General features: G+C 39.1%; 1 protein-coding gene across 4 annotated transcripts in view; it reads left to right on the top strand.

The window, feature by feature from the left end:
- The window catches only part of cadm4 (cell adhesion molecule 4), a 226,755-nt gene that overhangs the window by 154,809 nt on the left and 48,103 nt on the right, over positions 1-23,843 (top strand). For 3 of the 4 annotated variants that reach the window (XM_008431150.2, XM_008431154.2, XM_008431153.2), the window contains exon 2: positions 21,289-21,435. In XM_008431150.2, the coding sequence (XP_008429372.1) occupies positions 21,289-21,435 (147 nt within the window). Of the gene's footprint in view, positions 1-7,917; positions 10,137-21,288; positions 21,436-23,843 lie in introns of those variants that run through there. The other variant, XM_008431152.2, reaches the window with a different exon arrangement.

Raw genomic sequence — 23,843 nt, 5'->3', positions numbered from 1 at the left:
TGATTTGTTTGACAAGTGTTTTAACTCATTCACTACCAGACTACAAGAAGCCAAACGCTTCAATCTGTGACTCGACAATGTTTTCTTTGACAGAATTTTTAATCAGGAAAGTTAAAAGCTTTGTCTAATGTTTTAAGCACAAAGCTACTTTTATGTACTGGCTTTCTACTATAAAGTAAAGCTATAAATCTTGATCTCATCTTTTGATGAGACTATGATTCAAAGCATTTATGCATGCGGGTTTATGCATCTCAGGATTTTGCTTCCCCTTATGCTACAATGTGTTCAGTGATATTTTCCTTAAAATACCTACATTTATAAAAAAAAAAAATTAAATAAATAAAAGAAGAATGTTTAGGCTGAGGTGTTTCTTTAATTATCCAGCATAGTTGCAGTTTCGGTTCTAGTATCTGTGTCATCCAACTGTGGCTCCCAGTCCACAAAACAAATGCAATAGCTACTAAATTTGTAGCACAGGGTGTAATTAAGTGCACCCAATTATTTTTCTATCAGTAAATACTACAAATCCTCCTATTCCACTCGGTGATGTGCATTATGTGTTCCAGATAATCTATAGGTGAACTGCTCCTCTCTGCTTCTCACTGACCAGCCAGTGGTTTTGTTAATTCACTGTAATTTCCAAACTAAAAGCCTCTTTCAAACGCTTTCAACACTGTGATGCGGCTAATATACGTTTTTGTTTTTGTTTTTTATACCTTTTTTACCAACGGGTTTCGAAAGGCTGAACTGGTGCACAATGAAGAGGGGAACACAAGCTCAAGAGCGAGGCAAAAGGGGACTGAGATTGATACAAATGAGCGGCTGAGGAAGGGTGATGAAGTCTGCAGGATGTAATCAGAGGGTACGCACAAAAATTAATGTAACCGCGATACGCATGGCACTGCAAAGCAGCGCATCTGACCCACACAACGCGACACACATGCATATATGCTTATATGGCCTGTTTGTTAAAAATGTCACTAAATAATAAAAAGGAAAAACAAAACTACCTTTTTGAAGTTAACTCTCCTGCCAGTTGCTGGGTTCAGGTTCTGTGTTAGTGACATCCAGTAGGCGAAGTGATGAGATTTGCTTAATTATTTCTCTTTTTTTTTATGTGATTTAATTTTTTATTTAATTTAATTTAATTTAATTTAAAAGTCTAATAGATAATTGGCTCAATTTTAGTTAGCTTCACCACACAGTCACATTTAGCTCAATAAAAAAGCGCTGGCTGGCAAATGGACAAAAGCAAATTAAATTTTTGTAATTGGTTAGATTTTGTAAGCGACATAAACAGATAAAAGTACAAGACGTTTTATCTGTTCATAACTTTTTTTTCACTCACAATTTTTTTTAATAAAATGGAAAAAAATGAGTCAAATATTTGGAATAAAATATTTTTTAACAAACTCAGAGTAAAACCTCTCAATACAGACAAACATATAAACCTGCAGCCGATAAGTCTATATATATTTTTTTTTTAAAGTTAGTGGGTGTGGCTTATATTCAGGTATCAACAGTCAAGAAATTATGGTACAACTTGATGTAAAACCACAGAATGCATCTGTTGTTGTGTTGCAGATTTAAAGGTTGCATAAAGATAAAATATATAATTTGTGATTATACCCAAAGCATTTTAAGAAAAATAATGGGTCTCTGCTTAAGGAGAAAAACTGAGGTCACTTTTTTTGTGAACCGCTTCACCAGGTCTGTTCTCTGTTGGGCTGCAGTGTCACTCTGGAGTTTGTATCAGAAATTTTTGATGAGAACTAACACCGAGGCTCCAAGGTCTTGTTGTTTTCCACAATAGAACAATCCCTACATCCATATACTTGAAAGATGTAACTGTTTTATTGATTCTCTTCTCTCTCAGGCAAACAAAAACCTCGATTCTCATCGAAATAGTCCGACTTAGTGTTTCTCAGAGTTTCAGTCGTCAAACCAAGATGTGAGTGCTATTTGATTTATGTCAAACAGACTTGACAAACCTTGTGTGGTTCACCAAGTTACTGCTTTTCAGTAAAAACCAGTGCGTTAAAAAAAAAACTCACTATGTTTTGTTCTTATTTCCCCGTTGTTGAAAACTGTCTTTTTGTCTTTTATGCGTGGTGCTAGTGGCCTTTAACACTAATCTGAGCTAACCACAGCAGTATTTTTTTTTTTCATATTGTTCATTTTTTGCTAGGCAGACTTTACAAACTGTGCCTTATTTCCTAAGTTCATACTTTTTTTTTCTCCAAAATGTCTGCTTTCATAAAATGCTAGTTTTTTTTTATCACTTTTTGTTGAAATCTGTTTTCCTTCACTGACAAAAGGGCAAAGTAAACCAGACGTTGGTGTAAAATTACCATAACAGTTACACTTATTTCTTGCTGTTGCACAGATTTTACCTTTATTTCTTTATTTTTAACAACTTTTGACTGTAGCTTCCAGAATGGACAGTGCAGCTTTATTTTTGCACTTGATAAAACAAATAAGGGCATAGTACATTTTTTAAATTATTATTATTATTATTTTAACCTTAGCCAGCCCTTGATTATTTGTTCTCCCTACATCGACCAAGAATCCCTGATTATTATATTGAGATGCATCTTCAAATCAATAAATGTCCACATTTGCAGTGGAATTATTTGGGATATAAAACATTCACTTTCTTGTATAAGAATCACATCATAGCAGTTTGCCTGTGTTTCTCAATAACACTGACATGTTGAGTTTGAGTATTTCTATATAATGTTTTTTTAGTATGCATCACATTACAGTCAAAAAAAACACTAAACTCAGAAATACTTTAAGCCATATAATTATCCACTCTCATGGATATTTTCAGTAAAATCTTTTGGATTTGATTTCATTTAGAGGAGTGTTTTCTAAATTATTACTCTGTTATGAAGAGAAAGAAGTGGAGTAAATTAGACTAAAGAAAAACATTCCATTCCACAGCACTAAGCTTTAGCTAGCACCGTCATGTGCACTAGTACCAGTCATCAATATCATTCTTCATCTTCACTTACTGCTGACTGGTACTTCTTAGCTAAAATGCTTGCTCAATTTTGTGCCTGGCTGAAGAAGAAAGATTAGGATTAGGACCCCCATATGGTCCTAATCTGTTTACCAAAATCATATTTCAGTCTTAAAATAATATACAGAGACTTAAGTTTGTATGTACAGATATGTGTATTCACAAAACTCACAGAAAAGGTAAGACATCATTTCCAATGTCACACTTTTGTACAAGCATTTTCATCCGTCCTTGGGATTTCAGAGGCATTGAATTAAATCCTGATATCTGTTTTGTATTCTTGTTAGCCTGTCATGTGGAGAGCAATATTGACATTTGCCAGAGTCCTTCGCTGTCAACAAGCTGTGAAAATAAAGGAAATCAAAACTGTGTAATCCTGAATTGTGTGAAGTAAGAAAGGAGGTGTCACTCGAAAGCCACCTAAATGATGGGGATGTATTGATCCCTTTGCCCAGGAGCAAGAGGTTAGCTCGAGTTGTACCTTTGGAAAATGCAGTCCCTGATGGCGCCCATAGATCGTGGAACTGTGGCTTTTCTAATTAGTGTGTTCATAACCGAGTTGGATTATCTTGTGCATTGCTCTAGGCTTGCTATTAAACTCAAGTCTGCAGCATAAACTTGAAGACAGGCAAGTGAGTGTGGGAGAACAGGAAAACTTTAGGAGAACAATTGCAAATTCTTCAAAGAAACTAGCAAAATATATATATTCTTTCTGATCAAGTAAGAGGAATAGGTAGATTTTTTTTTTCATGGAATATATATTTGTTGTGAGCAGTAAACCTTAGCAGCAGCAAAAAGCAATGCAGCTGCAGTTTGGAGAAACAGATTAGTTTTCAGCACTCAGAAGTGATCAGGATGGGCCCTGTTCCATAACAGACTGCTGCCATATTTAAACTCAAATGATCTAATGGAGACAGAGTTGTGGAACTGCAGAAAATATCATTTGTATGAGTCACTTCTCCACTTTGACTAGCCATTAATCCCAACTTTTAGTGATTCTCCATGCTCAAGTTAGACTTTAAAGAACTGAGCAAGAGTAAAGCATTTGTTTAAATAACAGTAAATTCAGCTCATGAGACAAAATGGCACACAAGTTCCACAGAACTTAGCAAAACAAGTAAAGGCTTTTTCTATCATGAACTGGGTTTTATTAAATCAGTAGAGAATATTTCAGTTTGGTTTTGATTTGTCTCTGCATTAAAACTTAAAATGAATGATGTACTAACACAGTCCAGAGTCTATTGTGTAGACTTTTTTATTGTTTAAAAACAAATCTAAATTCTGATCTGCCAACTTCAGTTATTTGACTGCAACAGTGTAATGCAATAATAGCGTTCAGGGTGTGCAAATTAATTTTGTAAACTTCTTGTTAGTCTCTGTAACACTGCTTTATTTATTTATTTTTTATCAAGTTGTCCAAACTGCTGCCACAAAAAAAATAAAGTGTTGTGTCGTCTTAGGAAGACAGTTTTGCTCTAATCAGGAAATATTATCACATTTCAATATTGTGAGATCTCTTCACATCCTACTTTAAATGTCCTGGGTCTTAAACCTCAGCTTCTTATTATCACATAGGAGCAGACGGGATTTGATATGCTTTTTTTTGTTTGTTTTTTTTTTGGTTTTGCCATTTCACTTGTTATTGCGCAATCAAAAACATACATTTGTGCTGAATAACTGCCAGATCCTAGAAGATGAAATTGTCTTGGAAATAGGGCAGAAGCACTCACTCACTGCACTTTTATTTGATTTTTTTTTTTTTTTACAGTTTTACAGCCATAAAATCATAATAAATCCAGATGGCCCATATATGATTCTGGTTATAATAGGGCTGTAAAAATCACAGAGAACAAGCTTCCCTGTCTCTGCTGTCTGTTGTGTTTTGCAAAAAATGTTTAAACCACATCTTGAAATTAAATAAAAGTTGAATCAATGTGAACATATATTTGTAAACCCCTTATTCTAGCATTCTGTGCTGAACGATATCTTTTCACACACCTAACCAAGTAATATTGTTGTCTAAGCCGTAGGGATGGAAGATGTGGAATTCAATTGAGACATTTTGTGATATTTAGTTTTGTTTTGATAAAAGGAACAGAAAATGTATTTTCAACTTCTTCACAGTATTATTTTTAGGCACCTGTAACAAAACTGTCCTCCAAAAAGTATACTTTTTGTATTTAGCTTTTTCAAGACACAAGACACAAGCTACATAAAGACATGTTTTTTTGTTTTGTTTTTTTTAATCACCAGATTCCAGATAACCAGATTCAGTCACATTTTTGATTGATTAATATTTGCTTCTGCTCTCGCAGAGTGAACAGTGGAGAAAATATAAAGGTATCGACCTTGAGAATGTTGTCCGTTTTGTAACCCTGCTACATTAGTAGTTTTGTTGGACAACTTAACCAACAAGCAAAGCAAACATAAGTTTGATATCAATAGATTTAGATACAGATCTCTTTGCAGTTACAGCTGCAGGTCCTTTGGACTATGCCTCTACCAACTTTGCACATCTGGACTGAAGTTTTGTCAAATTATATCCAAAAACAAAATAAGTTTGTGGTTGTTGGGTGACAAAGTGAAAAAAGTTCATACTTTTGCTTGGCACGGTATTCATCAACCGAGAAACCAAAGTCAGATATTAAGCTATATTTCTATGCTTTTACACGTCTGCATAAATCCCATCATGCCTGTAGATGTTCACTTATCCTGGAACACCCCCAGGGGGATGTTCATTTGATGTATTATTACTTCTCACAAACGCATGCCCTCTTTTCTCACTTTACCAGCTAATAAACCCTGAGGATTCACATCTACTCCAGCACATGTGCATATGCACTCCCCCCCTTCCTGACAAACTCACTAACACATCACACATACACACATCCAAGCGTGCTCCCAACCCACTTGCCCGCAACAACCTCAAGGGAGACATAAGAAATAAATTCAACACTTCCGCTAACCCAAGAAGCGCCTTAAGGACAAAGAGAAATTTAATCTTGGATAAGCCTCCCGATAGAATCTCTGCATTAGCCCTCTGCTGCTGGTTCACAGCTATCCCATCAACCCTTACCTCCCACACCTTGGCCCAATTCCCTCGTATCTTTCCTCCGCCACATTGCTAGCTTCTTTTTCTTTTATTTCTCCCCAGTTTCTGCGCACAACTTCTTCTGTCTTCCCTCTTATTTCCGTAATCATCAGCTGCATTCTGTTCTTTCACCTTGTTGCATCCAGTCACCATGTCTCCTCGTGCCTCAGCCTCCGTCTCTCTGTCTACTCCCAGTTGTGCTACACATTGTATGGCTTCGTATTTCTGTTCCACCGTCTTGTCGGGGTGCTTTAATACCATTGGTATTAAATGCCGGCACGACCTCCTCAGCATACTTAAGCAGGCATGGATCCATGTAAGGCTGTTTGAGTGCTTAATATTTTTAGCACGCTGCTGACTTAAGCCCCTTAAGTGCTTTGGCAACACTTATTCCACGGTGGCACCAATGAAGCCCATTAAAAATTTGATTTCGATGAGAAAGGAAGGCCGAAAGTAAAGAGAGGAAGGGGGGTGTCAGGAATCTTCCTTCGCTTTCACACACATTGCGACAAAAAACAAATACACCCATCAGGGGGGCTGCCCACACTGGGGCTTTGCAGACATACCAATGCGCTCATACTTGTGCGATGATTTGCAATGTGTTTTCTTTCTGTCTGTAATTGTGTTCGTTCTCGCTTTATAAAGCACTCTGCAATGACCCTATTTTGTTAAAAGCTGTTGATAAATTAATTTGACTTTATTTGACTCGATAATAGGGAACAGGGTGTTTCCGATTGAACTGGAGACAATGTTTGTAAATAAAGCCTGCAGCAAATTAGAACGCATAGTTTATGATCAACTGATTAAGGACAAGCGGAGGTGCTATTATAAAAGCAAAACCGTGTTTCTGTTCTCGGTTTACAGGATAATGAAAGTCAAAGACGAAGAGCCTGGCGTAGTTAGCGCCCGCTATTGGCTTTGTATTGCCAGTTTTATGGTCAATAGAAGTAATGATGGTACATATGGGCATCAGCTTGAACAAAGGAACTGCATTATGCTTGATGTGTTAGTTCAAAATGTGCTGACAGACTGATTAGACTCCTAATAAATTCTGGGTTCGAACAATAAAAGTTCAGGGCAGATTCCTTTCAACGGGGCATGTTAACATCAGCTTAGCTAATCGAACAGAATTACTAAACATGATTACAGTGCCATGCAAAGATGCTAATACCCCTTAAACTTTTCACATCTTGTTACATGGCAACCACAAACCTGAATACATTTAGTTGGGATTTGTTGTAAAACAGTATGACGTTATAGAAGTCCACTTTATTCGGATAATCTTGAATCTGTGCTATGATATAATATAAGACAGTTTCATGGGTATTACTACTTTTGGAAGACAATCTAAGCCCATGCTTTTTTATTGTTTTTTTTCTGTCTTGGACACAAAACATGCAAACGTACAGAGCCATGGATTTTCCCATGGCTCTGTAAAACCCGTAAAACTGTTCATTAAACATAAAGAGGCACTATGAGGTTTTTCTGTGACTCTGCATGGGTACATTAATGGGCAGCAGACAGTGAAAGAGGCAAACATTCAAACAAATGTACACCCTGCTTTAGCCAACACTGGACAGTCAAGCACATTCACGTGCAGACACACTCCGCCACTGTTTTTCGACCTGAAAGACCCCCATTGTCAACGGCACCATCCCCAGATGCACATCTCTAACCTTCACAAACTTGAATTTTAAAATATGCAGACACTGATCCAACCCTTACAAAAGCACATTTTCTAAGCAGGGGGAGGGAAGCCAAGCTTATATAAACAAGCGGAGGACAGTAAAGGGACAGATGGATGTGATCGGCGGCGTTCGCACTTTTGGGATTTTAACAGGCTTTGTAGATTACGGGGAATGAAGAGAAACAAAACAAGGACGCACTTTTGGGAACTAACAAGCTGCTGCGAGAAGGCAGACTGAAGGAGCAGGACTAAGAGAGAACGCGAGGACAGATAAACTAAAGACAAATTGAGGAATCAGTCTGAGCACGTGAATGCATTTAGTTTCCATCTGTGCTGCACCAGGCCTCAGACTGGCCGTACACAAGCTGCTAGTTGCACACCAGCTGAGAGCAATTTTCCCTGCGACAGCCAGTTGACCGATGAAGTAAGCGCTGTGGAGAAGACTTCTGATGAGCCACTTTCTGCTTTGCCCGAGGTGTCAGGGCCATCGCCGTCAGAGCTCATCGTGTTTACAGCGGGACAGAGAAAGAGGGCGAGGCGTGTGTGTGTAGTGATATTAAAATGACACCCACACTTTATTCCACCAGATAGTGCTCAGCGAGGTGTGCGGTGCTGCTCGTCACGCTTTGTTTTACTCGCTTATGGATACACTCACACGCGCACACACGTCACAGAGCTGCACGCCTCACCAAAAGATCACATCAGGTTCTGATAATCAGCGGCGCTCTGCCACGACCTTAAACGCAGCAGGTTTCAGATCAGCGCCTGTAAGTAAGTGTGTGTCTGGATTCCGGCAAGCGGTTCTGTTGCAGCCGGTGGAGCAGGCTGGATAGGAAGTGTTAGAAAGGTCGATGCTGCACGATCATGCAGGTTGATAACCTATGATTATTCTGAGAAGTGTAAATTACCATGAAAAATCACTCTCCATTCATTCTGCAGTGTGCACAAGGTTAGTGTATTGATGAGACCCCAGCATCCACGTGAATAATGTTATGGAGAAATGGCAAACAGAAATATCTGAAACTAAAGCAGCTTACTGAAGCCTTTGCGAGTCGACCATTCAACACAGACCAAGTACTTTCACTCCCAATCTTTAAAGTGCAGCACTCGACTTGAGGACTTTTATTTAACTTCAGATATCTCTAGATGAGTTTTAGTGAGCGAGTCAGTCTCTCCAGAGCTCTGGTTGGCTTTGGGTATATAGCTCAGAAGAACATTGACTTCTGATACCTGATTCGCTGGGTGAGAAGCACAGAAACTTTCCTTTTTGATCCATTTGAATACAGTGTTTTTGAGAATTTGCTTGAGGATTCAGTGATGTAGCATATTGCTTTCAGCCTCGGAGATAAGTTGGACTTGCTTTGGAAGACAGTTTTGGGCTATACCTAATTAAATTACATGGATTTTGATGTTTTCAGGTACAGAGTAGTGTGGTTCTACGTCGACATGCAGACGGTTTGCTGGTGTGGTTAAGATTTGGCTGATCATTAGAGCTCCTTCAGAATATCTGTTTTTCAAAGTGTGAAACTGTGGTACAGCGTTGTTAATTAGGTTGTTGTTCATTCAGTCAGTATCATAAGTGCATCTGTTTGGAAAGAGAACAGCATTGCCCAGTACTGCCATTTGAAGATCTAGCACAAGAAAAAAACAACAACTTTTTTCTATTTTTGGATTGCTTTCTGACATCAGAATTGTGCTTCTTTTTTTTTGACATTTCCAGCTGTCTAAATGATTTCTTCTTATAGACTAGCACAAGTTGCTATAGTTTGTTGAGAAACTGCCACGTCAACTCCATCTCCTGATGGTTTTTGATGTAGAATTGAAGATACTAACTCTGTGGTTACCCAGAGCTCTTAGAAACTGCTGTGTTACCCACGTAAGCCTCTGACTGCAAACTCGTCCTGTGTGTCCTTGCTACAAAAACAAGTTTCATTGCTTGTGCTCTGATAGTGGGTTCTTTCTTTAAGAGTTCTTTTATTTAAGTGTCGTTCCCAAACAACTTGTGTCTAACAGCACTGAAGTAAAAGCCGAGCTGCCTCGCACGTGTCTGCAGCATTGCAGTGGAGAACAAATCCAAGTGCATTAGTGCATGAGTGAGTGTGTGTTCAGAGCCGTGTCTCTGTAGCAGTTCAGGCAGGGTTACAGAGGAGTCATTGATCAAATCTGCACAGCCACTCACACTTGCAGGCTCAGACATACACACAACACACATCTTCGACCTGAATATACAATGAGGCCTGTCCGGAGCTCTGGCCTCTGCTGCCTCCTCCCTGGATCTTTCTCGCTGACTGTGCACAGCCTCGTCCTGCTCCTGCTCTTACTCTTCATCGCTCGTAAGTTCCTGCAACGCATTTACAGTTGTAAATCGAATCAGATGTGCTGCATTCAGTTCAGGCTTGCAAAGCCAAGTCCACCTTTTATGGGGCTTGACTTTGTAAGTTTTGTAAGTTAATCAAAGACACAATTGCATTTTTTTATTTTACACACTTGTCTTGATATTTAAGAACTTTATTCTTCACTTCAACAGTATGAACCAGATTCAGTGTCGCCCCTCTTTGAGATCAATGAAAAAAGTAAATACTTTGCTACAATAAAAATAATGTTGAGCAGTCCATCAGCCATCAGTTATCTAGTAAATCTAATGAATAAACATTTTTATTAATTTTAATTATAATGGATAATTTGGATAATGGATTTAATTATATGAATTATAATTTTTAAACAATGGTTGAAGGACATCAAACTTAAAAGATACAATGATTCAAAATCACCTCAGCTGAAATTTAAAATAATCTTGCTTTATGATAGCTGTAAGTTGGTTACAAGTATATATATANTATATATGTGTGTGTAAATATAATATGGTGTACAAACAAGTCTCTTCTGACTTTTTACTTTTCACTGCAACTTCAAATGCAGGAAATCGTTGTGCCTTTTTTCATCTCTTCTTTTACTGGCCTCACATAAAATCACAGAGAGTGGTATTTTATAAGTCAAAGTCCAAACTGTTTCAAGGAAGAGACCACCTTATGTCAGAGGTTTTTTTTAGTGTTTTTTGTTTGCTTCAACACGGTGAAGAAAATCAGCACCAGGGCTTTGTGTCATACGGTGACCATACAGAAAGGGCTCGACAGACTCACCCGTAGTGACCTTGTCTTGTTGTACATTGTGCTGTCACCATGGATTTCTTTTTTGTCCAGTGTAATGCTGAAACAACTCTGGAATGTAATATTATACAATTATCCAATACACCGACATCCCAGTATTGGATATTTTTTTTATTTTATTTTTTATTTCAATGGCATATGAATAAATAATGCCATGGGAAGAAACACAACAGCGTTGCCTTAATGTGCATTGACTACTGTAGCATAAACAAGCTGATAAGCAGATAAACCAGGCTGCCAGGTACATTTAATCAAAAAAAAAAAAAAATTCCACATCTTCCACGTTACACTGCGTTGTGTTCACTGGTGAGCACCAAGTTACTTCGGCATGCCAGATGCTTGAAAGTGAAAGCGAAACTAAACACTTCCTTTCTGATTAATTTTACTTGTTCTTACCTGACCACTTGGAGGCATTAATGTAGCATTGAAATTTGATTTCCAGATGGTTAGAAATTCCCTAAACATAATTAGGTATCCTGTTTGATTATGCTGAAGACAGTGAATTACACATTCTTAATCTCAATACACTAATGTATCGCATACAGACCTACAGTATGTAATCATCTCTGCACATACCAGCACACCTGCGAAAATACAAAACATTTTTCTCAACCCTCTTCTCCCCCAGGGGCTTGCAACAGATGTTGCAAATCACTGCTTTAGCAGGCAACTAATAGATAGATTTCAGACTTTTATTTCAGACTCAATGTCCAACTAAAAAAAGTAACTAAATTACAAACTACCAAACAACTGTCTATTAGTTGGGGGAATGAGAACAAACGTGCTTCCACTGACAAGATAAGCCACTTTATTGTGAGGGCAATTTGTGTTCATTTAAAGGAAATTCCTTACTGATGTAAGTTTAATTGCAGCAATGGAGGGTTTCTTTTATCTTAAAGTGGAACTCTGTTGTGAATATGAGAGTGATTTTTGCAACATGATAGTAAATTAGACTTGGAGCAGTGCTAAGCACATGAAATGTGGTGGAATCACAAAAAGGCAGCTTTTGAAATGTTTAAAATGATTTAATTAAACCATAATTAGTAATGAATATTAAGAACCGGGAGGAGTTGATGTAAAAGTAGGACCTACCAGAAAGATTTAATGATACAGTGGCTGGACCAAAGGATCTAAATGAAAATTTCATCAGAAGTAATAAGGCAGCGATAGAAATAAAGAAAAGTGGCTTAAGTCTTCTTTTTTTTTTATCAGCTTATATCAGAGAAATCTAATCAAAGAAAGTTTGACTCTCAAAAGAAAAGGTGGTAAAAGAAAGAATGATGTGGAAAGGTAACGCTTGGCAGGCCAATATGAACCAACAGAGAAACTAATTGACACAAAGAACGAAAGGTTTGGTCAGATAGTGCTGTGCAAGATGGAAAGGGAGGGAGTGGCTGAAGGCGGAAAAAGAGGAAAAAGTGAGACAGAGATGGAGAACAGTGCATTCAGTGTGTGTATGGAATAAAGACAGAGATGGAGGGGATTGGTACAGAGATAAAACAAGGCACAGGGCCTCAGAGAGATGAAGCAGAGTCATAAATTGATTGAACACAGGCTACGGAAAAGTCAGAGGTGGAGGGAAATTTCTATTAATGCATCTTTTTAATCCATAGGGGTGTTTTGGTTTTATTACTGCTGCTCAATGGGAAACTAGAGTAGCATTATGCTGAAGTTTTAATTCAACTCTTTGTTTTTTTTGTTTGTTTTTTCTGCCGATGTTGAGACGGGATTTTGGGTGACAATGAATGTTGGAGTACAAGAATAAAAAGGGGATTGTGTCTTGGCAGTCATCTTGGTTATGTAATTAATGCCAGTAGAGCATTTTCATTTGGGCTTCGAAATCATGCTGCTCACACACATTTAATAAATATTTGGTTTTAAACAGTATTCACAGTATTTTCAGACATCTTTTACTACCCTGCGGTTTATATTTTTCTCTTTTAAATAGTGTTAAGACCAGCTCTTTTGGCCACTGCGAATCTCCTGTGTCGTTGCAGATGTGTAATAGCCCTGTAAATTTCCTTTAAGCTGCTGTTCTGATGTAGAGGGTATTGTGTGGCGGCTTTTGTCGCAGGATTGTTGGGGCTGTGACAGACGTCGACCATAAAATGCTGCAAAGTAGACGAGGCTAACCAGCTCTGTCCAGAAAGGAAAAGAAGGGGGGACTCAAAGGAAACCGAGCAGCCGATGGAAGAGACGGTTGGGACAAGAGAGAAGCAGGGTGATTGCAATATGCCAAAGGGCAGATAAGACATAAAGATATGAAGGTCAAACTGAGAGATGTGTGGAAATGAAGTGTCAAGATGCTAGACATTAAGGGTATATGTGATGAGAATAAGACAAGTGATGACAGAGGAGACTGAAATCTTAATGTGATAGTGAGAAAATTTACGTTTAAAAATATAGGTGGAGTTTAGTGCCGTTTTCCGTTTTAACAACACACTTTCATGGATGTTTTGGGGATTTCATGTGATTTACCAAAACAAAACAGTGCATTTGAGATCAGCCACCAACACTCTGATACCACCTGGATGAAAACATTTCAACCAATCGCCTCTATAGACGTCACTTAACTTAATGGTTCCGGACCATTGTTGAAACATGGACTGGTTTAATATTGGGCAAGATTTTCGCACACTGGCCTTCAAGGTGTGGCGGATAAACAAACTAAAATAAAATGATACCACTGGCATAAAAATTGGGGTATTTTTAAAATATCATAATAAATCCAATGTGTAGTCGCAGCTTTATTAGCAGTGTCCCCGTAACATCACGCCAACAACATCACACGAGTAATGGCTCTGTTCTCTGATCACTACGGCAACTTTAAGCATGGCTTTAAAATAAGATATACAGCAAGAACAAACATAAAGGGCATGAAAAATACAACTCACCACCTCAGTGCTGAATCAGTGCCTGTTTCTCTGTAACGAGTCTGTCCCATCTAGGGCAGTTTAGAAGGCTCCATTGCCTCATTAGAAATCCAGTTACCACATATTATGCAGAGCAGGTGCATGGAAATCACCTGTCGCGATAACTTCATATTTTAAGTAGGTCTCCAGGTATGGTCGGCTAAATGTAGCTTTCTTTTTCTTGGAAGTTGCTGTCTCTTCTCTTGTCTCTTCACTGGACCTTTTTCCCTTTGCAAAGAACGTTTCCAGAGACATTTGTTATTTACTCATTTTGCTAGCTTGTTGGGTGTTTTTAGTGGCTACGAATCTTGCGGAGACACAGGAGACAGGCCCTACGAGTGAGCGACAGACAGATGCAACAGAGAAAACCTGGTCATTTTCCAAAGTAAACTTTGTTCAGATTCAAATATTAAATAAAACGAAAATATTGTAAGTTCTTTCTGTGCTGGCTAGTACCAATTAACCCGGGGGATTTGAGACCCCTGACCTAATCCATACTGTCACCCTGTATGTAATTTATTCTCAGTATAAATTCAGCTGTTCTTTGAAGGCTTTAGAGGTTTTTCAATCAACACTGGTGAACAAACAGGATCATAAAAACCAGGAGTCTACTACGCAAGTCAGGGATGAAGTTATGGAAAACATAAAGTCAGAACTGGAGTATGAATCAATATCACATAATTCATCCGTGGTAAGTCTGGAGCAGTGAGAGGTTGAATGTTATCCGATTAGACGAGGCCAAATGTGAACTTTTTGCTTGCATGCAAAAGCTATGTGTGGTGGAAAACAAGCACCCAGATTTTCTGTAATTGGAAGAATGTCTCTCAAGAGAGTCAGATCGGCCTTCATCCGATCTGACTGCTCATAGAAGATTGTGCAGAAATGCTTGTCACCAGATGTGCACAGAAATAATTGCAGCAACAGGTTGTTCTAGAAAGCATCGACTCAACGTAATTTTGCATTCATGCTGTATTTTGTGAAGGTCTTTCTTTTCAAAGTCCAATAAAACACATTAATGTTTGTGGTTGTAAAGTGGAGAAATTTAAGCTGCACGAATTGCAAGGAAAACCCTGGGCTACACAAAAGCCAAATAAAGGAATCTATATCACAAGGAGAGCAAAATTGCAAAAAAATGACTATTTCCTCCAATCATATGCTTTGTCCTTTTGTCCCATATAGTCCTTTGCCCATCCAACATCCCCCTACCCGCATCATGGCCTTACCTCCTCTTTTCCGCTAGGAAAGCAGCACGATTATCCCGCAGACTTGAGCTGCAGAACAAATCACTTTATCGAAGGAAAGTGCATAAGATAGAACTAGCAGAGAACAGGAAAAGATTCCCACTGAGTCACAAAAAGAGACAGAATGAGAGAGATTGCAAGGGAAATGAAAGCACATTGCAGGCTGAAAGGAAGTGATTTTAGGGGCAGGAAAAACTGCATCAGAAAAGAAGAAGAAACCAGGAACAGAGGAGAATGTCTTGCAACACTTCTCCTGAGACTGAGAAGAAAAAAGGAGGGAAGGAGACCTTTAGGACAGCTCTAATGAGGAAGATGCATGATGAGCGATGCAATAAGAGATAAAGGCAATGAGGAGGAAAGATGACAGGAAGAAAGGAGGAAGGATGATAACGGCAGGAGAAATCAAGGATTAGATCAGGCAGAGGGAGAGACTGTGGGTTAAAATAAAAACAGAAGACAGATGTGAGAATGAGATTAGACACAAAGGCAGCAAGAGAGGAGAGCAGTGAGAATAAATGAGGAGAAACGCACTTAAAGAGAGGGATGAGAGTAGGGGAGAAAAACAGGACAGGAGATGTCAACTGAACAGAGGTAATGAGAGACACGACAGCAAGATTTGTAAAAGGATTATGTATTATTTATAAAGGGAGAATTTCTTTCTTTCCATTTTATTATTTATTTTTTATGATTGGCAGAGTTCTTTCTCCCAGAGAAAGATGAAGTGATAATTTTAGACTGGGAAGAGAAAGAGGGAGAGGTCTACAGAGGCAGTTACGGGAGAGAAGAACCTCAAAGTCAGCTATTTCATGGAGTCAGTGCACCGCAAAACTCTGTGATTAACCTACAGCAAGTGTTTCACACACACACACACACGTAAACACCGCAAACTTCATTTGCATAGATACTGTGGAAACGGGCTCGCCTCGCAGACTCCCGGGATATTGGAGGAAAAAAAATGTACATCCAGATGGGAAGAGATGGAATGGTTGCCAGCGGACCCCGTATGAGTGGAATCCATGAGCTGTTGTTATTGTTTTAATTAAAGCAGCAACAACATAACGGGTTAGGCACTGTAGTCTTCCCCCTCTTCATCGATTTTCTTGTAAGTCCGTGGCCGGCATGCAAAGAAAACACGGGCTCCTGGCCCGCCTCCAATTGAAAGATAATGACAGATAATGAATGGGGTGACAGCGACTCCAGCTGATTCAAGGATACAGGGGAGCTTGTTTGGGGCAAATGGAGACAGTTCATCTCCTATCCTGCTTGTCTGTTCTGTTCAGTCTTCACCTCGCTCCGCCCTTAGAGACACGGACAGGGAGCAATAGGTGCACACCAATGTGGTAACTCAGCCTGCTAACCCTGAATCAGGGAGATGGTTTCTGGAATTTACTGTGAGTAAGGGTGAGCCAGCAGTCCACCTGGCTGCCTTCCATGTGCCCCCCTCCTTTAACTCGATAAAGCCCCTTACAGCTGCCCATCCCCTCTCTGTTTCAATCTTCTTCCATCCTCTCCCTCTCTTTCTTTGCTTATAAGTCAGCCTCTTGCAGGGCCATTAGGCTGGGACCCTGCACTGCCTTGTCGTATAAAATTGTGAGCCTATTATTCATTTATTTGTTTATGCATTTCAAAATGATGACCTCTCTCATATGTCTGTTAACCTTATAAATAAAGGTTCCTATTCAACCAGGCGTGTGGTTTGTGGGGCAGAAGACTAAATACTGTGAAATATTGCCCTCGCTTGGCTGGAAAGAGAATTGCCTCTTTGTTTTGCCCCCACTTGATTTAGGGGTGAACTTTTTCACATCTTGTCACTTTTAAAGCAAAGGAGTGCAATATATTTTACTGGGGTTTTGTGTGATGGACAAAACAAAGTAGTCCATAAAGAGGACATAAGAGCACAATAGTTTTCAATTTCTTCTACAAAATGAAATTTGAAAACTTTGGTGAGCCGTCGTGTTGTCCTGTAAGTGACTCCATCTGTCTTCCTTGATAAAAAAATAAAAATAAAAATGTAATTCCTTAAGCAATAAGTAACCATTGTCGTGCTTAACCGTATAATTTTTTTCTTTATGGTTTTGTGCAGTATTTTTTTTCCCCTTCCACCTGCATTATGCATGTAGGTATGAGCAGAACACATTCCATCATGTGCTGTTGATCTATCACAGAGAAAATCATACTAAAATACCTTCAAGTTTGTAGTTATTACATGACAAAAGGTGAAAAAGTTCATAGTATTTTATCAGTTGATCATAGCCGTCAGTGCAGTACCACAACATCGATTGCTTGAGGCATTCTCCTTTAATACGAGGCTGTGCTTGCGGAGTATTTTATTATGGGCACACATTTTAATGGGGCTGAGATTAATACCTCTGTCACGGGGGTTGATTCGCCCATCCACCCACATACCCCCCCACCCCTCCTCCCACCCCCTGCCTCACATTTTCTCCCCAGATTGTGCGCTGCTCTGCAGATCAGAGGCGCAGGCTCACGGCCTTCATTTGAATGGGATCCTATAAAACCTACAGTCAAACTAAAGTGCCGTACCCAGCTGCGTTATGAGCAGAAGTGGAGGAATGCGTCATCTCTCGTATATTTCGTCCAGCCCTCGCCAGCTGCTTTATTATATCCAAACCCTCACTTCCTAACTCCCGGCTAGAATTTTGTGGTTAGAGCCTGCATCATCTCCATCCACCGCCAGCCAGCAGGTGTTTCTGGGTGGCATCTCTCAGCAGGCAGCCGCGGAAATCAGTCAACCCGATTGAAACAGCCGTAAATGCTTGTTAATATTTTAGTTTCCTTTGTGACTTTTCTTTTGAGCTGTGCTGCTATGCCACTGCAGCTTTCCTTTGAAGGGGAGACAGCTGTCAAGAGAAACGGGAGCAAAGTACAAATGGACATCTAATTAGTTTTTCTGGCATCATTTCACACACAAACTTTTAACCACTTCTTTTCTCTCTCCCTCTCCGGTTTGAAATCCGTTTTTCCACTGCAGCTTCTGATCGGTCACTCAACCCACAGGCAGACACTCTCTGCTTTTGACTTTTTGCTGGGATGCATAGCAGTTCTATATTACAATTAGCATTGTTTAAAACAATGGCCGCATAGCCCTGCCCAGTTGCTATGGTGTTGAGTAATAGCTTCCATTAGAAAAATAATTGGGATGGCGGTGGCAGGCCCTGATGGCCCTTGATATGAATCACAATATTGATGCAGAGAATGGGAGCAATAATGACTTCAATTAGTGGTAATTGTCAAGTTTTTTTTCTCAGTTCCACGGAGTATTAGAGTCTCCTTTGTCTTTATTCCCACTTGATTTTATTTTTATATTTTTTTCTGTTCTCTGTTCAGTGTATCTGGCGTGACTCAGTGTTTCGCCCCTCCAACTTGATGAATATGTAAGCTTTAAGTATTTAATTAAAAGAGATTAAAATCAAGAAGAGAATTGGATTTGGATTAAGTTGGGAAGATTAAATGATGTCAAAGTAGCTTAATTGCAATATGCCACCCTCTCCATTTTGCTCGTGCCCACCTATTGTACATGCACACACATACAAACACCTGGGTTGCCGATACAGACATTTATTTTGTCCCAAAGCAGTCAAGTCAGCACCTCCTGTCGTGGCAGCCACCATCTGTTTTGTCTCCCAACAGTTCCTGCTTTCCAAAGGTGTTTTACAGAGCCCAAAGACACTACTGCACTCCGCAGTGATACGTATATGTGCCAACAGTCTCGTCGCCTTTTTCTGCACTTCTCATTGCCTGTTTCATCACTGCCGTTCAATATTGATGTTGTTCTTTACCTAAATCTTCCCCGCGGCCAACACTTTGCAGGGGAAGGAGGGAATGCAAATAGGGATGCAAATTAGGAGTTGGTGAAAACCAGTGAGCTGCTCCTCTTCTGAAGGTAACCTCTGGCTCCAGACCATGTGACTAATTGCTCGTCAAATAATTCATATTCAGACAATGGCCCACACTATCCTGTTTGGCTCAGCAGGAGGGGGACACTTGGCTAAGTTTTGTCAGCAAACATGGGCCGTGCAAAGAATAGCCAGTGTCTTTGCAGCTGACTTTTGGTGCTTTGAGAAACATCAAAGATGCCCCCCTGCTGTTTTATCACCTTCCATTGTTTAAAGATGTTGGCTAGCAATCAATTTTAATTAACAGATTGTTCAAGGAAGTATCGGCGAGTGGTAATTTTGCACTGTGTGAATTCCATCTCTGTTCTCATTTGCAGGTGAGCAGTTATGAGGAGCTGGTGTTAGAAAAGGTCTCTGAATGTCTGAGTTAGCCGTTTGCAAGTGCCAAGGCTGGTGCATCATCCTGCCACTCTAATAAGGAACCATTAGATTTGAATAATGGGATGTAATCAGTTGGGTTTAGCATGCACCTGGATGATGAATTGCATTATGAATGTGTAATGGTGCATCAGCGCTCCCCACTTCAGACTCATGCAATGAGACTGCAATATTAAATTAGACACAGTTGGTTCCAGGGCTCAAATGGATCCAGCCAATCACACTTGGCGCAGTTCATGTGCGCCAATGCCTTTCCCAAGCATGGAAGTAGAAGCGGGAGGTTTGTGTGTCGGGTTAGCAACGTGACTTAGCAAAACTCCAACTCAAGTCAACAACCAGTTCACTAAAAAAGGCAGATGCAAGATGCTAAAAGTGACAAGAAGAAGTTGGAGCCCTGGTGATCCTGTTTCTGAGTGCAAACGACACCAAACATCACATCATCAAATTTCCAAACTTTTAATTTGAGTATATTTTAGGCTGGCTGAAAAACCGTATTTATTTTTATATTTGAAGTACGGGGATTAAAAATATCCTCAAGCTCACTGGCACAAAGCATCACATCCTGATCGTAATAACCTTGACATCCTGAATTAATGCTGAAAAATAGATACATTTTCTGTCCTACTGTCACAAAAGTAAATCTGTGGAGCTTAATGAATAGTTTATTCATTAATATTTAAATTTATTGAATGGGTCTGGATATGTGGGAAATCATCTCATGCTTGTTGTTATACATCATAACTGATCTGGGATGCCATAGGTACTTTAGAAAGCGAATCAAAAGCTTGTTCTATCTTACCGTCACAAAAGTAAATGTGTAGAGTTTGAAAGATTCTTCTGGGAGTTTAACTGGAACCGACACCTTTGGTCAAATAGAAGTTTGCTGTCAAAAAGTTACATCTAACTCTTCAGGAGGGAATATTAAAGTAAGACGAAGGATGAAAATGTAAAAAGTCACATTAAGCTCACAGTTGAATAAGGTGGAGACTGTTCTCCAGAATCTTTGTGAGAGTGCACAGCAACGTAAACGTTCTGGATGTGAATCTGGTGGACTGCACCGGTAAACTGGAAACAGTCACTGGATCTAGCAGCAGGATAATGATCCAAACATACGAACAAATCAAAATGGAAATTCTTCATTTGGCACAAAATCAACCTTCTTTCATGGACATCTGCAAAGAGGGACAGTCAAACGCTTCACTCTCCATATGGTCCAACCTTGTGAAGTGTTAAAGGAGATGACTTTACGGCAGGAGGAACAACTGTGGCACCAGATACATCTTAACATTGAATCCTTTTTCCTACTTAAAAAAGGTTGAACTTTTCTAAATGTCTCAGTGTGAAATTATGCAGCTGCAATAGAAGATGATTTTAATACACACTTTTGCCAGTGGTGCCAATAAATGTAGCTAGCACTGAATATTTTCAACCTTGAATTTATAAAAGCTGTTAGAATAGCCGGAGGCAAAATAGTAGTTGGTATGTGAGTAGCCGGTAAGGGATTAATGGTGATGGTTATTATCCTTCTTATTATAATTATAGTGTTTTTGCTCATAAAAGACCTTATTTAACATGTGGAACTTTTCAGCATCATTCTTCTGTCTTTCAATCTCCCTGTTGTCTTTTTTCATCGTCTTTCTGTCTTTTTGTCTTCTTTTTTGCTGTTATCGTGTCTTTATGATAAATGGGACATAAACGAGCAATGCGTTAAGTACCTTATTTTGAAAGATTCTATCTCAAGAGAGTTGTGAATTGATCTTTTTTTTTGTTCCTCTGCATCTGTTCCCTACGCTCTCCTCTCTCTGTGTTTTTGCTCTCCATCATGCAGTCCTTGCATCACTTTATGAACATCAATCTTTCTCTCCCACAGCCCGTTGCCAAGCAGTGCAAGCAGAGAATGTGACAGTCTTGGAGGGAGGCACTGCCCAGATCTCCTGCCGCCTGCAGAACTACGATGGCTCAATTGTGGTCATCCAGAATCCCCGCCGGCAGACTCTCTTCTTCAACGGCACGAGAGGTTTGTGGCTGCAGATCCATCTGTGTGGATGCATTTGCCATTTCTGACATTTGGAGGAAGTCTTTGTTGGAGGCTCTGGCATGAACACACCAAGCCATCACATTTTGTATTATTCTTCCTGATAATTCTCATTTTGCATGAAAAGTATTTCACATTAAAGATTCAGATAATCACCGAGTTAATTGAAGTTTATTCTAAACTCATAACGGTGCGGTGGTTTTAAAAGCATAATTTGGAGCTTTCTACATAATCCAGGGTTAACCCCATTGATGAGATCAGGGCTTATTACAGTCCTCATTAGACCACAACCTTGCAAAGTTATTTTTATTTATTATTATTTTTTTTTAAAGCAACTTCATGGCAAATTATCATTGTAACCAATATTATAATCAAGGCACATTTGATTTACGTCCTGGGGGTGGGAAAACATTAGATGTTTTTACTTGCTAATTAAATGCAAGGGCAAGTTGCTACCTTCGCCAGACTCTGTGTAAGTGCTGCTGGGAAACCTTCGAGCCAAGGAATAGTGATCAAGGATTCTACGCGTTGCCTTTGAAATTTGTGTGCGGCTGCCTAAATGAAGCAGAAAAAACGCGTTGTGTTTTATGGCATAGTGGGATATAGTTAAGTACCGCGTAATCTGTGTGACACCTCCTGCAATTTGAAAGACATTTGTTCAGCTTGAGGGCAAATATTTGGATATTCTAAACTTACAATCACTTAAAAAACATAACAAAAAGATGTTGCTTTATACCCATCGGTATCTCCACTAAACATTACCTTGAAATCAGACAGAAGTGGAAAATCAAAACAATTTTTCCTTTGACTGTTGGCTTTACCACCAGTCAATTCTTCTGAAGTTCAGTTACAGTATATTTATCAGCCTTATGTCTATTGACCTGGATCTCCACAAGTAAATCCTTAATTTTGTTTCTTTTCTTTTTTTTTCTCCAAGCCAAACGTTTGACTATTTGATTTCTTCTTTGCACCTTATGCACCTTCCTCAGAAGCTAACACAGTGTCACAGATCATTTACAGTGCCTTGCAGAAATATTCACACCCCTGGCGTTTTTTCAGTGCGTCTCACTACAAACACAAACTTGAATGTAGTTTCTCAGGATTTTGTGTAACAGACTAAATATAAAATATCTCATGATTATGAGGTGGATAAGATGAGATTCAATGCTTTTAAATTTTCTCACAAAGAAATTGGATATGCATTAAGCCCTCCTCAGTCAACGTGTTCTCCTGCTAGCCTCAATGTCAAGACTGTTGCATCATCCCACAAGTTTTCTTTCACACATTCTCTACTATAAAAGCAGATTTGTGGAGAGTAAAACTTTGTAGTTTTCCTCATCAGATGTTTCCACTGGAGCTGTGGATCTGTGCAGCTCATCTAGTGTTACTAAGGGCTGTTTCTCTGATTAATGGTCTCCTTAGTCCTTCAGTTTAGTTGCGCTGCCATGTTTTGGTTGGTTTGCTATTGGTCCATAATTTTTCCATTTTCAGATAATGGGTAGGATGCTGGCTTGACATTTGTTTTTAACCTAAATCTGCATTACATTGTGTTATTTCACATACATTCTTGGTTACAAGTTGAAAACGTTATATGGGTCTGAATACTTTTTAACGACGCTGTGTCATATACGCAAATATCCGTAATAGTTTCTTTTTGAAACCTGAATTAAGCTTTAAAGAGTTCACCCAGTAAGTTTGTGATACTCCAGTTGGAACAGGCTTTAATTTCTGTATCAGCTAGCCTTAACTGCTCATTATGTAGTTTAATAACTTCAACCAGTTCAATGCATGAGTCTTGAAAAGGAAATGGATTATTATCCACTTTGCAAGCAAGGGAAATATTACAAATATAACTGGCAGGCAGGGATTTTTCAGCAGATTGCTGAATGTTAAAGATCTTGTCGGGTACTGGATGCTCTTCAAGTCATATTGGATTTAATTAGAATTTTGTGAAGTCCATAATTAGCTGGGTAGATGTTTTCATAGGGACCCCTGGAATTACAAACAGGCATCCTGAAGAAGTGAATGTACAGAATTGAGGCTGGAGATGGAGAGTGCATGCACATTCACACCTGTAATTTATATAAAATTTATACTAAAACAATCACTATACTTGATATAATAACTAGATTTCCAAATCCAATCAATACATTTTGTATGAAGTTAATGAATTTTCATGGTAAAATTATCTGTATCTGCCTGTATGATTTATTTAGGGCTTTTCTGTTCCTGTGGGTGTGTGCTACTAAACATCTACACTCTAATGTTGCTTAGTTTTATAGCTCACATCAGCTTAAATTTCAATGGTTTTTTTGCAGCTGTTAAAGAGCAGTCAGAACCAGACCTCTCAGAAATTACCTGCGACAAACAAGAGTTTAGACAAATTACTG

Source organism: Poecilia reticulata, linkage group LG16 (genome assembly GCF_000633615.1).
Source record: "Poecilia reticulata strain Guanapo linkage group LG16, Guppy_female_1.0+MT, whole genome shotgun sequence".
In the NCBI taxonomy this organism is placed as follows: Eukaryota; Metazoa; Chordata; class Actinopteri; order Cyprinodontiformes; family Poeciliidae; genus Poecilia; species Poecilia reticulata.
Note: the sequence above shows the minus strand (reverse complement) of the source record. Positions and strands in the feature narration are given on the sequence as shown.